General features: G+C 35.4%; 6 protein-coding genes across 9 annotated transcripts in view; 4 read left to right on the top strand and 2 right to left on the bottom strand.

Annotated features, from left to right (window-relative positions):
• The window catches only part of LOC108564499 (BAI1-associated protein 3), a 43585-nt gene extending 41576 nt beyond the window's left edge, over positions 1-2009 (top strand). For both annotated transcript variants that reach the window (XM_017923570.1, XM_017923569.1), the window contains exons 8-11: positions 45-343; positions 395-730; positions 787-1159; positions 1278-2009. In XM_017923570.1, coding sequence (XP_017779059.1) covers positions 45-343; positions 395-730; positions 787-1159; positions 1278-1372 — 1103 coding nt within the window. In that variant the 3' untranslated portion in view covers positions 1373-2009. The remainder of the gene's footprint in view (positions 1-44; positions 344-394; positions 731-786; positions 1160-1277) is intronic.
• Positions 2010-3198: 1189 nt separating this feature from the next.
• Positions 3199-4253, top strand: LOC108564496 (uncharacterized protein C16C10.8). Its single transcript, XM_017923566.1, has 3 exons — positions 3199-3454; positions 3513-3747; positions 3805-4253. Exons 1-3 carry the CDS (start codon positions 3330-3332, stop codon positions 4228-4230), a joined length of 786 nt encoding a protein of 261 aa, XP_017779055.1. The 5' UTR covers positions 3199-3329; the 3' UTR covers positions 4231-4253.
• Positions 4214-4918, bottom strand: LOC108564498 (15 kDa selenoprotein). Of its 2 annotated transcripts, none has more exons than XM_017923567.1 (3): positions 4800-4918; positions 4630-4745; positions 4214-4576 (listed from the first exon to the last, which is right to left on the bottom strand). In XM_017923567.1, exons 1-3 carry the CDS (start codon positions 4839-4841, stop codon positions 4246-4248), a joined length of 489 nt encoding a protein of 162 aa, XP_017779056.1. In that variant the 5' UTR covers positions 4842-4918; the 3' UTR covers positions 4214-4245. The 2 variants fall into 2 exon arrangements, with proteins under 2 accessions (XP_017779056.1, XP_017779057.1); XM_017923568.1 differs by having other exon boundaries at positions 4803-4918.
• Positions 4919-5132: 214 nt separating this feature from the next.
• On the top strand, positions 5133-9152 carry LOC108564495. 2 transcript variants are annotated; one of them, XM_017923564.1, is made up of 5 exons: positions 5133-5310; positions 5625-6444; positions 6498-6708; positions 7310-7713; positions 7769-9152. In XM_017923564.1, exons 2-5 carry the CDS (start codon positions 5794-5796, stop codon positions 8960-8962), a joined length of 2460 nt encoding a protein of 819 aa, XP_017779053.1. In that variant the 5' UTR covers positions 5133-5310; positions 5625-5793; the 3' UTR covers positions 8963-9152. The 2 variants fall into 2 exon arrangements, with proteins under 2 accessions (XP_017779053.1, XP_017779054.1); XM_017923565.1 differs by having other exon boundaries at positions 5138-5226.
• Positions 9153-10312: 1160 nt separating this feature from the next.
• Positions 10313-14134, top strand: LOC108564500 (ubiquitin carboxyl-terminal hydrolase 36). The gene is made up of 5 exons (XM_017923572.1): positions 10313-10545; positions 11213-12154; positions 12222-12497; positions 12562-13548; positions 13619-14134. The coding sequence occupies exons 2-5, from the start codon at positions 11216-11218 to the stop codon at positions 13751-13753; spliced, it is 2337 nt and encodes a 778-aa protein (XP_017779061.1). The 5' UTR covers positions 10313-10545; positions 11213-11215; the 3' UTR covers positions 13754-14134.
• A 72-nt stretch (positions 14135-14206) lies between these two features.
• LOC108564479 (THUMP domain-containing protein 1 homolog) lies at positions 14207-15212 on the bottom strand. Its single transcript, XM_017923540.1, has 2 exons — positions 15031-15212; positions 14207-14975 (listed from the first exon to the last, which is right to left on the bottom strand). The coding sequence occupies exons 1-2, from the start codon at positions 15041-15043 to the stop codon at positions 14227-14229; spliced, it is 762 nt and encodes a 253-aa protein (XP_017779029.1). The 5' UTR covers positions 15044-15212; the 3' UTR covers positions 14207-14226.
• Between the last annotated feature and the right edge of the window lie 1463 nt (positions 15213-16675).

Genomic DNA, 16675 nt, shown 5'->3' with positions numbered 1-16675 from the left:
AGATGCGGACAATGCGAAACGAAATAACGATTATCGATTTGCAGAAAATTACTTTGATTTCATCACGTTGGAATCTCTGGCGCCGGAAACGCAATCGGCCACTCTGACGAATCAATTGGAAAGCACTTTGAGCCAATTGCAGTTACGCGTGATGGACATTCTGCAGAGAATTGGTCCGCAAATGCAGGAAGCGTTGCGAAAGGCCATGTTCCATCTGGCTTGGTCACCGGACACGCTCCCCACTAATCAAGCGGTGGAGCCACTCTTCGATTATCTTCACAGCAATTTGGTCAGCTTGAATGTGTCGCTATTGCCGCAGAACTTCCAACGAGTTCTTTACGAGGTAAATGATTATTCTAGTTGAAAAGGAGTGTTATTTATTCATTATGTGCAGGTGTGGGAATACACTTTGGGCGAATTGAATCGGCAAATGGATGGTGGAGCAAATGGAGAGGAGATGCCTGCAATGTTCCACGAACGTCTGCATGCCGCTCTGGAGCTGATGGTAGAGTTCTTCTACGCAGATGGTCAAGGTTTGGCCATGGAATCGTTACATTCTGAAGGCTTCTATCACGTCGAGCAGAGGCTTCAGTACCACCGTACCGACACCGATTCTTTGATTGAGATTTTCTACAACCAAAGGCTCCAAGAACAATTGAGCACGATCAACGGGCAGTACGGTGCATTGGCGGTTCGAGCCTACTTCAACCACGATTCCCTTTGTGTCGAGGTATTCTCATTCAATTCTTTACTCTTCGAATTCCTACTAAATGGCTTTTGATTAAGGTTTTGCATGCACGGGATATAATACCATTGGATCCTAATGGCTTCAGCGATCCGTTCGTCATAATCGAATTATTACCGTTCCGCGTGTTTCCGCACTGCAACGAACAACAAACGAACGTCCACAAGAAGACCCTTCATCCGATTTTTGATGAATGCTTTGAATTCAGCGTTACGCTGGAACAATGCAGATCCACTGGCGCAATGATTGCGTTCACCGTCATGGATCACGATGTCTTAACGGCTAACGACTTTGCCGGAGAGGCTTTCCTCGCTCTTGGTAACATTCCAGGTGTCGCAGATACTGGTCTAGGTGTCGACAATTTCCATGGCCTCAAACCAGTTGATCTCATCTTAATGCAACAGCATCAAAAGAGTAAGTGCAATTAATACACATAACTTACATTATATCAATATTGAAACTTCGATAGAAATAAAAATATCAATAATTTAAAAAAATGTAAATTTTAAACTTTTTAAATTTTCTTTTCCAGATCAACCGATTCTGCAGATCCTAGAATCGAGAGCAACTGATCGATTGGCCATGGAATTCGTCCGTAAGCAAAGGTTGCGTTTTGCCAAATACTGAATCAACCAAAAAGGTCATTTTAGGTGTCATTTACCACTTTCTTCAAACAAATCTGTATACATATATACATACTAACTTTTCTATGGGAAAAATTAGATTTTTCGATGTTATACTACATATATATATATATAATATCATAAATTAGACCAATCCATTGCAATTCCATGCAAATTTTGACGCGTTCTTGTTTATTACATTCCTTAACAACGCTCAGTAGACAATCCCATGCAAGAACAACAAAAAAAAACAACAACATAATAATAATTTATCGAAATATTGAAAATAATTTTCATTTGGATTGGTCCGATTTGTTTCAAACATAACTTAGATAGATTTAATGAACAGAAATATTGATGTTGCCCCCCGTCCCTGCTTGCCTAAAAAAGGATTCTCACTAACTATTTGTCTTTTTAACACACACAATAGGAACTTATCCACTATTGAAAACTATCTACTATAACAAAACATATCTTATTACCCAAACAACAAAAAGCGTAGAGTGTTTTCAAATTCCTTTCAACACACTTTAAAAAAAACAAACAACAAAAAAAAACTATTTATTACAAATATAAAGCGTTTTGTAACAATCAAACCATTAATTTGCAATTAAACGGAAGTCAATAATTTAATTTAATAAGAAAACATTATCAAATATACACCCATTGCGTTATCAAATTTTATTCTGTTCCACGTACAAATATGATTTGAAAGAGTTACATTGCAAGTTTTTAATAATATTATAAAAAAAGTACTATATTTATATTTCTACATATTTTATAAACATATATATTTATACAAAAAAAAAACAAATCTTATATATATACAAAGTGTAAAGCTAAAAGAATATAATGATACAAATGATTTTTAAGTTTATCATAAACGCACGCAATTCATGTTCGTTTCGCTGTTTTCAATATCTACTAAAACAAAAGACACAGAAACACACACAGATACACTCCAATTGCGCATTTTCAGTTATCAATTCGACTTTCATTTACCTTCTTTCATCTACGAATATATATACTGAATCCTTCATCACAATGAGCTTATTGTACTGTATGTCAATTGAAATCAAAAAATATATCTATTGAAGTGAAAATAAACGTACATAAATCAAAAAAAATAAAATAAAAATAACCACACAGCAAAATATCTAATTCACTTTTTCTTTCAAACACATCAACTCTCGCTCCACTGTTATCCTCTTAAAACAAAGGCGTTGTGTATGTATAATAAATATGAACTACCTTCCTAACGAGATCCTATATAAAAGAACGCTACTTCTTTGTTTCTTCTTTTTTTATGCAATTGTTATGTATTTGCAGGTTCTTTATGCTAAGCGTAGGAATAGAAACCTATAGAGCTATATCGGATGGACTAATATTATATACTAATCGTAACAATTATTACATATCTATTTTCTTGATCATTTCAGAGTTTATTAAGAGTCGTTTTTGTTTTGTAATAAACTTACAATTTTGTTTTTATTATAAAAAATCTATTTATTACATGATTTGTTTATCAAATTCAATGAGTTTTACAATAAGGTAAGTATGTAAGTTTCAGATTTTAAAATGTTCTCCTTGATTGATGAACAAAAAGACAATTTCAAGTGATTTTAAAATTTGTTATAAATAATCTTCAGTAGTTAACACACATTTGTTAATAAATGCTTGTGAGTTATAAGATTGAGTTCTTAAAAAGAAACTACAATGAAGAAAAATAAAAACCAATTTAAAATAATTTATACAAAACTTAAGTTTAAGAAGGCAACCAATCAAGCATTATTCCATAACCAGCCTTAACTTCAAATATAAACATAGGTTATCGATAATATAACCTAAAAAATAACTCGTGTAGTATAGCGGTTGTAGCTGGTTGCAGCCTTATTGCTGTGGCTTCTGGTTTGGTTGTTATAAATATCTTGTATTCTCCAAATACAAATTGATTGACGAAAATGGTCGTTTTTACATGTAACAATTGTGGCGAGAGTTTGCAGAAACCAAAAGTAGAGAAGCATTATCAATTCTCTTGTAAAAGAGGCAAAAATTTAACATGTGTTGATTGCCATAAAGATTTTCTGTAAGTTTCTAACTGGTGTGTAATTAGTAAATCATAATTTCATTTGTTTGTTTTTTAGTGGTGATGCTTATGGAGAACATATCAGGTGTGTGAGTGAAGCTGATAGGTATTCAGCAAAAGGTTCTAGTATTAAACAGAGTGAGATCCCAAAGGGAGAGCAGAAACAGCAGGAATGGATGGACATGATCAGGAATTCCATAGACAATGACACCAAACTCTCAAAAGATTTAAGAAATGTTTTAGACAAAATTTTAGTTAATAACAATTTGCCAATGAAACAGAAACCATTTATGGTAAATTCATTATTTAAATGTTTCATTCAAAACATTTTTAATTTCTTTTATTTGCAGAATTTTGTATTCTCCTCATTAGGTGGAAGAGTTCCCAAACATAATATTGAAGCTGCATGGAATGTTATTGATAATTACAAGAAGAAATGGTTAGAGCAGAAAAGTGAAGCAACCAAGAGGAAAGCTGAAGAAGCAGCCAAGTCAGAGGCTACAAGCAAGAAAGCAAAAATTGAACCTGAAGTTGTTGAAAATGGAAAATCAGAGGAGGCACCAGAAGAGAATGGTGTTTCAGAGGGTGGAAAGTTTTCATTTGAAACGCAAATATTCAAAGAACTCAAAGGCAAGGAAAACATGTCAGTTGCTAAACTGAGAAAAGCAGTGCTCAAGGCATATTTGAAACAATCAGGGAAAGAGGAGAAGTTCAACAAGAAACTGGAATCACTGGATACAGTTGAAATTAAAGATGGTATTGTGACGTTAAAATAATTTTAATAAATACTTCTAAATCATATTTGTTCTTAAATAATCATGCTCTTCGTTGTTTTGTAAATGGGTGTTAAGGAATTCCTCAACAGAATCAGTGTTCCACTTCTCAATTGCCACTGTCTCCTTAAGATGTCCATCCTTATCGAATAATTTGATTATTGGGTCTAAACCTCTCACATACTTGATCTGCAGGTTACTGAATTTAGCAGGCTTATCACTCTTGATGAAGGCTTGGATTTGGGGGTAAGCTCCAAACTTGCAGGTGCACACCTCCAGAATTGCTTTGGCATAAACTTTGTCTGCATTGCTTGCATCATCTGCATGACAACATTCTTTGCAATGATCCCTAAAAAAAAAACAATTTTGAATACAAATCAATAGAAACAATGTAAATGTTACTTTAAGAATTCCAAATTGAACTTTGGCAGTTGATCACAGGATGAACATAACAAATTTGCTTTATTGATACCCAAAGACCAACAATCATCAGTGGACAATTCCGATTTGATAGAAGGCTAAAATGAATTAAAATTAGTTTTAATAAGACGTGCATTTTATTGGTAGCTTACTACGGTTATTGCTAATATCGTAAATAAGAAAAAGGTAAACATTTTAAACAGATTTACACGTAATTCAGCAACAAATTTCAGGTTACGTTATTATTTGACAAGTTTAAGCTTATTATTGGTAGATCGAATAAGCCGAACGAAGCGACATCTGCAAATACAGATTAAGCATAGTTTTGTATTTATTTTTTTGTATATCCAAAGCCGCATAGTTTGAATTTAAAAATAGCTTACTTCAAAAAGTGCTATCCGAATAGATGTTTTTTTATTATTATTATTACTTGCTAATTTAATTAATATAATCGCTAAATAAAATAGAAAGTTTATTGCTATGGCAATGGAAAATTTATGCAAATTTTTGGATTCCCACTACTTGAGATCATCAATCACAATTAGATAATCAAGATTGAGGATTGGCAGTTTCAAAAAGGTACTAGGACAGTACTTATATGAAATGGGCGATCGATAATTAACCTAAGACTGTTTGTTTGTTTGTTCGCTTAACAATAGTAAGGTAAGTTAATAAACATTTACTCTTCAAAGAGAAATAGCTTTGAGGAAGGTATTGTTTGGTCTATTTATGGTTTATTGTTATCGTTTTATGGTCAGCACCATATTGGGTTCAAAGCTATTAAAAAATAATTTGCAGTGTTTGCTTATTTTTCTCGTATTCCTCTCGGTCCTTCCTATAATTATGAATAATTACTATTTATAAATCGAAGGTCAATTGTTGACGGTTGTTGTTTTCTTTTTATGTGCTCATTATGTAGTTTGGCCAAATTTGGAAGGGATTTCATACGTGATTTAGTGATCCTAACTTCATTCCAGTTTCTCTCTCGTCAATGTCAATGCATGTGAAATGTCAAAATAAATGAACAACCGTGGGGGACAATAACAAATAACATACGAGAGCTGTGTGTGTGGTGTGGCCTTCAGAAAACCGAAGCCGATGGCAGTGTTAAGAAAGCGATGAAGATAATCGGACGGAAGAACGCGGATGATTAAAATGGATTCGGGCCTTGGAAGTGATGAGGAGCAAAGGAGAAGTCGCACCAAGGAGCAGAAGGAGAGGCACAATGAGCAACTACTGAATGGGGCCCACTGTTTCATTGATGCATCTAGTCTGCAGGATGAGGAAGAAGTCATGGATGATCAAAAGAAGAACGACGAACGAAGACAGGGCTCCCTCTTATTTCAAACCTCCATGCCACAGTACAGCAGGATGCTGCAGCTACCCTCTGAAGACACTCCAACAGACACTCCATTCAACTCAATTGTAAACTTTGAAGAAGAGAAACTAGATTCAGCCTCAAAACCATCTTTGGGTTTTTATGTGGATCTCAGTCAAGTTGGAGAGGAGGAATCCAATGAGACTGTTTCAAACACTTCAGATTTTACCACAAAAAATATCTTCTCCATGGTAATTGACTTTGAAGCCCCCAAGAAGAAAGGAGTGCCAAGTAGATTACTGAACCATAGAAGACGTGCCTCCAACAGACAAGTTATGAGAGTAAAGAATGCTGATGATACAGGTTCTGAGAATGGCAGTGATATTGGTGAGGTTGATTTGGAAAGTTTAAATTCTACAGCAGCTAATGCAGATCCACCAAAAGCAGCAGCTGAACCTGCAGAAGAAACAACTACCAAGGTAAAACTCACCAAATTATTTATGCAGAATCACCCCAATCTCAATCTTTTCAGTTTGTTCGACTATCTGATTTGATGACAGCTAAACCAAAAGTAGAAGCTGAGGTTCCCCAGAGCTGCAGTGAATATGTGCCAAGAATGAGTAAATCCATTCCAGAGAGTTCTTGGGTGGAAAGTCCTTTGCTTATGTCAAGATCAGGGGGTTACAGAGTTGCACCAAGACCACTTGAACCTGATAATACCAGCTCTTTGGTTGAAAGCACAGGTAATTTTAATTTACACATTTTAAAAAATATTTGATTAACATAAATATATGGCATCATTTGTGATTAATTTATTAATCATATAATTCAAAATATGCTTTAGCAAAAATATGTTCATATAATAGTTAATACAAAAACTATAAATTCTACATTTAAAGGTCTTTGTTGATTATATAATTAATCAAATGACATCATTTGCTTTAAATATATAGGTAGATTTTAATGGTTTGAATGAATGTAATGTGCATGTTTTTGATATTTTTTCGTGTTCTATCGCGTTGTATAATTTCCATCATTTTTGTATGCATGTTGTGTGATTTAGTATAGTTCAACAGATTGTTATTTTAAATCTATGGGTTGTTTGCAAATTGTATGCATTGTTATTTTTAGTTTTTTTAATTATAAATAACTTCATGTAGCAAAATATATTGTGCATAGCATAAATGTTGTTCTCTATTGTGAGTTGTAGGATTTGAATATCACGTAGCAATAATGGCACACAATTTGCATTGATATGCGGATCACAATATCCACAATGCATATCACGAATAAATAATTTAATGTTTCATCTGTGATGTAATTGGAAACTATCAAATCTCGTAGGCTCGCAAACATCCACATGTCAGAGAAGGCTGGGAACCGATCTGCTGCGAATGTTTCTGGAGGAAACGGATACTGACACCGTGTTGCACGTGGGCAGTCCTCCAAGGGTGATCCGTGCACATCGATGCATACTAATTTCACGTTGCCAATATTTCGCTGGCACTTTGAGGGGCCGCTCCTTGACCATCGAGGGATTTAGCTATGACGCTGTGCATTTCGCTCTCTGCCACATTTATAGTGGAGCAAGCCACGTGCCGGATTCCATAAGCCTGGTCGAACTCGCCTCTTTGGCTGATATGCTGAGTCTGGAAGGTCTTAAGGAGGTAGTGGCGCATGCTTTAAAATCCCGGCACTGCCATCAGTTTCACTCGCCATGTCCTGGTTGCCTAACTGGAGTCTTAGAGGTTTGTTGATTGGAAAAAGTGTAAAATGTCATAATCTATATGTTGTCAATTGTAGGTGTTGCCGTTGTCTGCAGCTTATGGCCTAGACGAGCTCTACTTAAAATGTTTGAAATGGATAACGTTGCATTACTTAAAAATATGGCCAAATCGTGCTTTCGCTCAATTACCTAAGGAATTGAAGGAAAAATGCTATCAGCAGCACGTAATTTACTTAACATGCGATAATGTACTTACTACACACCTGTCGTGTGATAGACTGTTAACGTCGTTGCCCACGTTAAAGTGGGCAGAGTCCGTCATCCAATTGGGCCTTCAATTGGCCCAGCAGTGCAAGTTGTTCATAAGCCAACATTATGTTGGTGTAATGGTCACGTTGCTGGATGTTGACTTTGTTAGTATTGGAACAGTAGAAGAAATTATGCTGAGTTCAGCAGAAGGATTAAACTTAGAGCAGGAGTGCAATATATTTATTAGAACTCACAATATGATCAACAAGTACAAGGACTCTGCATCAGACTTAGTATTAGACTTAATCGGACGGTTGCATGCACACTTTGAGAAGCGGTTGCTGCTGAAACCGCACAAGCTTAACAAATGTCCATCATGGAGTAAAATGGACCCTAGCTTAAAGAATCACGTGAGGAAATTGGCCAAACTGGACGAGACTCCGAAAGTTAACAAAAGAAACGAACCGAGCCGATTGCCTCGAATGGTTTCAAGTAAGACGACCAGTTCATCAGATTCGTCACGTAATTCCAGTCCAGCTACGAGCCAAGCTCATCCGAGTCCATCCCTAAGGAGGAGTTTGCTCTTAGCGGCGAAAGCTCCTCAAGTCCCACCGAGTCCATCTACCACCCGTAGAATTAGCACCCTAACCCTTCCGACGCAGGCGAGCTCCGCCAAGGCGTCCGCTCCCCGTCACATAAAGCAACCCATATCTGCATCTACGTCCAACCTAACAAATCGCAACCGTTCCGCTTCTGTTGCTCCAAAGCCGAAGCCCATTGCAAAATCTACGAGCAACATCAAAAAGGAGGCCAAAAAAGAGCAGCCGCTGAACAAGCGTAATGCCGTTAGCGCGACGAACGTAAGGAAAATAGAGAAACCATCCACTAGGACTCAGAAGAAGCAACAGCAGCAGCAGCAGGAGGATCAAAAACAGAAATCGGCGATGGCGGCGTCCGCTGGTGGCATGCAACGCTCCAGCACGTTTTTGAAGGATGAACCCACCGTTCTGAAGCTAGCCTAAGTTCATTAATATCTAGTCACGCTTCCAAAACTCAAGCTAGTCATAGACTAAATTTGATCTCTATTTCTATCTTATGTCTGTTTTCTACCTTATTTCTGATATTAACTGTGCGAGTACATTCCCAGAAGAAACAAAATTGTGATATTATTTTATTTTAGATTAAGATTTTTAAAATAATTTAAAATTTTAATGCATACAAATACAAACTTAAATGTACATAATTTAATTATAGATATGTGTATAGTTATTATTATTAAATTGTCTCTTATGTAGTTTAATTAAATAAATATTGTGGATATTTAATTTCAAGACTTTTTCTTAATTCATTCAAACATAAATATAGGAAACATTATCACGCAATACATACATAAGTAGGTGATTCAAATAATTGTTAAATAATGACAAGAATAAAGGACATGTTACAAGAATAATCAAAAGAGGCTATCGTTAAAAAGGCCCACGCACAATTATTTGCATCACTATAAAAAATGACGAGTTGACGTTATAATGCTATTACGTCAGTATTTGATAATAGTAGATAAATACTACACTGTTTTATTGAAGTATTACTAAACATCAGGCAACAAACAAGATATATATTTTAATAAAACACTCAAGTCGTAATAAAGAATTTGAGAGGTTTTAAAGTTTGTATTTCTTCAAAAATAACATCAATTATAATAAGGTCTTCCGCCTTATGTCCTTTTGCAAAAATTATAACTAGTTACAAATATCCTTATGTATTTTTGTTAATTTGAATTTTATGGGGGCGGTAAATTTTTATGAATGTATACAAATCGGTCGGTCGGTCCTTATATTTTTTACCAGTATTTACTATATACCATACATTACATTACATACATACATTATTAGAGATTGGGATTACATTAATGTGACCCCTGGTGGAAAATAATATAACTATAACTGTATTCATAATTTAATGCTATTGAATTAAGTTTTATGCTAAAACCAATAAAAATTAATGTATATGTAACATAATCTAGTAAGTAATTTCTTAATTTCTTATATATTCATTAATGATTCTTGTGATTAGTTTAAGTTTTTATTTATTAAAGTAATTACGATGGTTCGATGGTCGCATCAATTCAGCACCTAGCGGATTATAACTGAATTTCTCTATTCGACTGATGCTGTTTTTGTTTAAATGAAATTAAACTGGTAATTACAATTGTTTTAATTAAAAATTGTTATAAAGTAATTGGTTTTATTAGGTGTGTTTTGTGGATTGCCTAAGTGATCGTTTAGTGTTGGGTAGGTAACCATAGGATACGCATCAAAAATTGGCAACGTTGCGGTGTGCGCGGTTTGTGTGTATCGGTGAAGCAAAAAGAGAGCATTTATGTGACAACAGCGTCGAGTGGTGCGGAGAGTGCGGAGGAGTGAGAGAAAGTGTCTTGTTATTATTTGTCTTCTCTGTATGTTTAATTTTTTGGGACCGTCGGTACGTTTCCCTCGATCCGTAGAGCAGTTGCACCTACGTTCGCGTACGGCTTTAAAGTGATCAAACTATGCGATCTACTGATGATATAGCATTATAATAATACCACTTGGAGTACAATACGGTAAGTGTGAGCCACACAGGCACGTTCATACATACATACTTGCATGCATGCTATGAGGTACAAGAGTTGTGTTTAGGAGGAACGCGCGCGCGAATTTTGTATAATCTTCGGTCGGGCTAAGCACGTGCCCCAAAAAAATGATCATCTTCTACGAATCAATATATAAAACCATACACGCAGATCCGGGAAAACACCGCATCTATTTACTTTCCTTTTTTTAGATCCGGTGCCATTTTTTTCTAATTAACAACTGCTCTCCATGGTTACGAAATGCGATGTGTACATAATCAGTATGCGATGATTTAGTTGTTGAAACATGTATATACTATTCCTTCGCTTTTGGATCTACGAAAACACGCGGTTTCTGTAGAATTCGGTTACAAACAGGTTATGTTGAGACGAGGAAAAAATGTGGCAATATAAGAACGGTTTCAGTGGGGGGAGGTCACCAAACCAAATTCAATTCAACGCATTGATTACGCATTAAATTTACCGCCTATTTTGTTGATTTATTTCGAAATTATCGTGTAGCCAGCAGCGTGTTTTTAATGTATTCATTTATTATTTTTTTTGGCGCCTTTTATTGAAAATTGGGTATGCGTGGTTGCCTATTATTCGGATTGTTGTTAATTATATTCATGCAACATGTGTTTTTCTTGTACTGCAGATCATGCCGGCATCAACCGTGGACCCCGTGAATGCGGCTCTCCGAACTGCACTTTCGAAGGGCTCCAACTCGTTAGAGAATGGACTGGACAGCCAGTTGGCTGGCTCCTCAAAGAAGGCTCTCCTATCTAATATAGAATTTGAGCCGGCGGGAAGTTATCAGAGTTCCGTCCTAGATATATTGAAGTCTAAATATATTGTATTAAAGTCAGCAGATTCCCAATATGGAATTAATAAGCCTGGCAAGGGACAAAATTCTGTTGCAAACAATAATATGGGCAGTGATGAAACACTGCCTATGGCTAAACATGAATTGTTCCCATTGACTGCAGTCCAATTGGGATGGAGTAACACTGACTGGGCTGTGGGTGCAGGCATGGTGAACATGGGAAACACATGCTATTTAAATTCTACCCTACAGGCTCTATTTCATGTGCCTTCATTTGCTAATTGGTTAGTCTCTGACAAACAACACATGGCTGAATGTGAGGAATCTGGTGGCTTGTGTATTGTGTGTGCAATGAGGAAGACGCTCCAGGACTCGCAGCAACGCAATAATAATTCTATCCGTCCTTTTCTAATTTTTAATAAACTACGAGTAGTGTGCAGAAATCTGATACCTGGTAGACAGGAAGATGCGCACGAGTTCATGCGGTACCTAGTCGAGGCTATGGAAAAGTCGTACTTGAATCGTTTCAAGAATCATACGCAATTCGATTCTCGTATTAAAGAAACGACGCCTCTTAATCAAATCCTGGGCGGCTATTTGCGCTCGGCTGTTCGTTGTTTGGATTGTGGTCATGTGAGTACTACTTTCCAACATTTTCAAGATTTACTGTTAGATATTCGAAAAGCTCAAACGTTGGACGATGCCCTTGAAGCTTATTTTGCAAAAGAGCAATTGGATGAAGCTTCATACCACTGTGAAGCTTGTAAAAAGAAGGTATGTGAACTTTAGCAGCCTTTTATAATGTGCAACATGTAATTTCTTTTATTTTGCTTCGTTAAAGGTTCACGCGACGAAGCAGTTTTCTTTGGAGAGGGCACCAATGGTGTTATGCATACAGTACAAACGATTCTCGGTGACGAATAACAAAATTACGAAATTTGTTCAGTTCAAGCAGAGACTCGAGTTGAGTAGGTATGCGAGACATCGACCAAATGCACCTCTTGTATATAGACTTGTTTCAATGGTTACCCATATGGGACCCACTGTAAACTGTGGTCACTATACTGCGGTAGCACAAGTACCGTGCGGCAACTTTTATCAATTCGATGACAGCATGGTGAGTAGTATATTTTAATGTTTTATCTTGGTTCTCAACTAACTTAGATCTTTTCGATTATTAGGTGAGACCAATTTCCCATCAGGCAGTATTTTCTACAAATGCGTATATATTAATGTACGAATTGGAAAAGGCACCTATGAAAACTGTAAACGGTACGACAATAAATAAAATAAATAAACCTGCGAACAATGTGAGCAAAGGGCTCAGTTCGAATCCATGCAAGCCGCACGTGAACGGCCACGGTGATAGTAATAACAAAGTGTATGGACCTGAGCTGCCTCCAGCCAAAATGATCAAGTTGGAGGATCAAAACGGTACAGTGACAAGTTCAAGAGTGCTTTCAAATGGTAAAAAAAAGAGTGAGAGTTCCTCGTCGTCCAGTGAAAGCGAGTCTGATGCCGCGGAAGAAAAAAAGAGGAAGTCGCCACCTCTACAGCTGCAACGGCAATCGGTAGCCCAAAAATCATCCCTCAAAAAAAACAATACAATAACAAAGAGTTCGTCTTCTAGCCAATCGAATGCGGTCGTTGTCACTTCGACGTCGTCCAGCAATCAAACCAATGCCCACCCCGCGAAGCTAGTGCCGTATGATTACGAGGACGACGATGAAGATGACGAAGAAACGAGCTCAGATGAAGAGGAGGTGGTGGCGAAGAGTGGTGGCAGCAACGGAAATAGTAAAAATAATATCAAAAAAGTATCTACCAAAGCTGCAACGAACGGTGAATGGAAGGTTACCTCTTCCACGGAAGAGAACAGCCCATCGAACTCGAGCACCAAACGAGATGGTCAAAAGACGGCTACTGGTGGTAGTAGTAATTCTACTACAGTAAATGAATTACTAAAGATGTCGCATGCTGGTTATTCGCAGCCTGTGTCTACATGGAACGGTACAAGAGCTAAATTGGACAAAGAAATTGCTAACGAGAGGCGAGAGGACCGCAAACGAGCATTAGTAGATGCCGATATGGACGTCGGACGTGTAAAACATGTGAAGACAAACAACAATAGTGCATTCAAATCCAATCCAGGCTACAATCCAGTACAAGTGAGTTTATCACTCGATCAAAACGCACAAGTATACCATGCTAACGATTTATTTCTTCTCAATTATTTAGGAATTTCACAATGCGAAAAATTGGGGCCAAAGTAGCTACAGGCAGTTTTACAATCCAGGTGGAAGACACAGGAACCGCAGAAATTTTCATCATAAAAACAATTTCCACAACACCAAGAACTACAGATTCAAATAGTTAAAGGAAATATTGTGTATTGTCATTGGTACATGAAGATTGTTAAATCAACAGATATTCACCCTCTCCTCTTTCCCATCAACTCGATTAATTTCTCTTTGAAATGTACATAATATTTTATTTCACCGTCATAGAAATATACAGAGGGAAAATGTTGAGAGAATATAACAGGATTGATTGTTTTCCAAATTCGACATACAACATGTTCGCGTTTTTCTTTGTTTCATTAATGTTAAGTTATTCTTCCTTTATTTTGTCGTTTTTTTTTCCCATAACATTTAATGAAATGCAAGAACTTTCATTATAGTTTAATTTGCATTTACAATTCAGATACTGTATATAAGATTTGTTGAAAAAAAAATATGAGCCAATATAAAAATATATAATTATTTATTTTTCCTTGTTCCTACAACAAAATTATGTATATAAGTTTTATTAATAAAACTACGTATATAAAAAAACAAGAAATTTTCTTATTCTTTATTTTCTTCTGGTTTACATATTAAATGCAAGTTATGTTTCTTATTCTTAAGATAATTGGGAACTACAGAGAGGTATGCAAACGTTTTGATAATTTCAATGATTATACTAGTTTCAGCTCCTTTCAGGTCGACTTTGTGATCTGCCCTTATTGCGAAGACGTCGTCAGCCACCAGCTTGATAACTTCTTCCTTGTTCAAGGTGTTGTTGAATCTATGATTGTAAACTATGGAGAATGTCTTTGGGCCACTATCAAAGTTCTTCTTTAACAGAGGCTTTAGAGCTTCCCGAATTTCACCTACAACAGCTTTGCAAGTTGTTTCAACTGGCACTAAGCGAATCAGAAACCTTGTCTGTTGTTTTCCTTCAGCTATAATATCATCAACTATCTCCTTTGTGACTTCAATTGGTTCATCCAATGTAGTCTTGATAAATAAAAGGTTTTTAGCACCAGTGTCAATGTATTGGAATCTTCTTTCCTCATTTCCTCTTTCATTCTTCAGTTTATCAACTTCCGCAGAAAGTTCTTCTTCGATACCCTGCTCCTCATCAACTTCCTCCTTCTCTTTAGGGGGGTACAACTTGTCCGCATATTTATTCAAAAGGTTGTAGGATTCCTTGACACAGTCTCTTTCATTGAAATTGCAGCTGCATAGAAATCCCTTTAGTCCTGCGGTGATTTCGAAACGCCGCTGCCTTTTCTGTGAATAATACTGCTTCTTTTTACGCTTCAAATTATCACCTATTGGTTTAACATTCATTTAATATTCGGATTAATATTTTATCATTTATATTACCTGCACTCTCCATAATATTGAATACACTATAATTGTATTACAAATCGTTATAGATACCAAATATCTATTATTCACTATGGTTACAATGCTTTATAACCTATACTTGCCTATAGTATAATAAAAATATGCAACAACTGGTTGCATATTGATTTAAATAGAATCAGGCAACAATTATGTTTCCTGCTCTTTAGAAGATATTTGAATTAGTAATATTTATACACAAAAGATATTGTTAGATCAATAATCAATAATGTTACTTGTTTATTTAACTTCATATAAACTATATATTTACAAAGACATGTTCCTCAAATGGTTATCTTCCATGCATCGCAAAAAGTATACATTAAAACTGTATATTTGAATTTACTTTATATTTAAATATTGAATTATATTCTTTATCTGGTCAAAAACAGACATTATGTATGTAAATGCCGTAATTACATATTTCTATTTCAAAATTTCTATATTAAAAAAAACTCTCCATTTTAATAAAATGTGTGGACCTAGCAAAGCTAAATTAAAGTGCATATGCTGATATAAATATTATTGCTCAAGAACAGAATTAACACTGTGCAAATCAGCATTATTCAATCCTGTTTGGTAATCTTTGTTGAAGATATATTGGATTAGTCTATCTATGTAATCTGTTTTCAATTAGTCATAATAAGCGAAATCTACGAAACAGTTGAATTCTGAATATTTAAGACATTTCTGATCATTGAACATAAACTTATTTTGTAATTCGTTACTTTTGCTAATGATCACCAATCCGTATTTTATATTGTTTAACTTTCGTGGCGCTGTCAAATGTCAACAACTTAATGGACGCCATTGTTACAAAATTAGTTTAAAACTTTTCAGTTTTGTATTAATTTGTGGACTCTTAGTACATTCATACAAATATAAGTATTGAAATATCTTTGAAATACTTGCAAATACTGTTTCTTAAACTAATTAATCAATGTTAATATATGAACATTTGGTGGCAATCGCAAGCCCGACAACCGAAATACCGTCAATCAAATTCCCGACGTTCGAAATTTCAATAGTCGTCGTCGGGATTTCAGTTTTTTTTATTTTATATATTAAACATTAGCAAATCAAATATGTTCTTACTATCAGATTGTGGAATAGTTTACCCTTTTGATTTATGCAAGATTTGGAGAAAGGGACAAAAGGGCCCAAGGGCAAAGTCCGGTTGCAACCCGTTTGCGTACCCAAGCTGTTGAAAAACATTTCCTAAACGTAATATTTGAAATTCTGGGAACCACCGTAATGAATATCTTTTGAAAATGAACATCAAAATTTAGAACAATTGATTTAAAATTTTAATTTGTTAACACAATTTATTCAAAATTTGAAATTGTAGTTTGAAGAAAGAGTATGTTTAGTAACAATTTATTTCGAATTTGATGTTGATTTTCTTTGAAACAAACATTTGCTTTTCAATTCGTATTTAATTACTTATAATAAAAAATGTAAGTTGATATTTTATAAAATTGAAAAGTTTTGTTGCAGATTTACGTGAATAATTTTATATTCGATTCAGATAGTATTAGCTCCAGTTTATATATGGTTATGTAGCTGAAAAACTTAGTAATTAGGAGTAAATAATAATTGAATATATTTTATTTTTAATTATTTA

This window comes from Nicrophorus vespilloides, unplaced genomic scaffold (genome assembly GCF_001412225.1).
Source record: "Nicrophorus vespilloides isolate i.1.1-1 unplaced genomic scaffold, Nicve_v1.0, whole genome shotgun sequence".
Taxonomy (NCBI): domain Eukaryota; kingdom Metazoa; phylum Arthropoda; class Insecta; order Coleoptera; family Silphidae; genus Nicrophorus; species Nicrophorus vespilloides.
The sequence above is the reverse complement of the archived record's forward strand: the minus strand, read 5'-3'. Positions and strand labels throughout refer to the sequence as shown.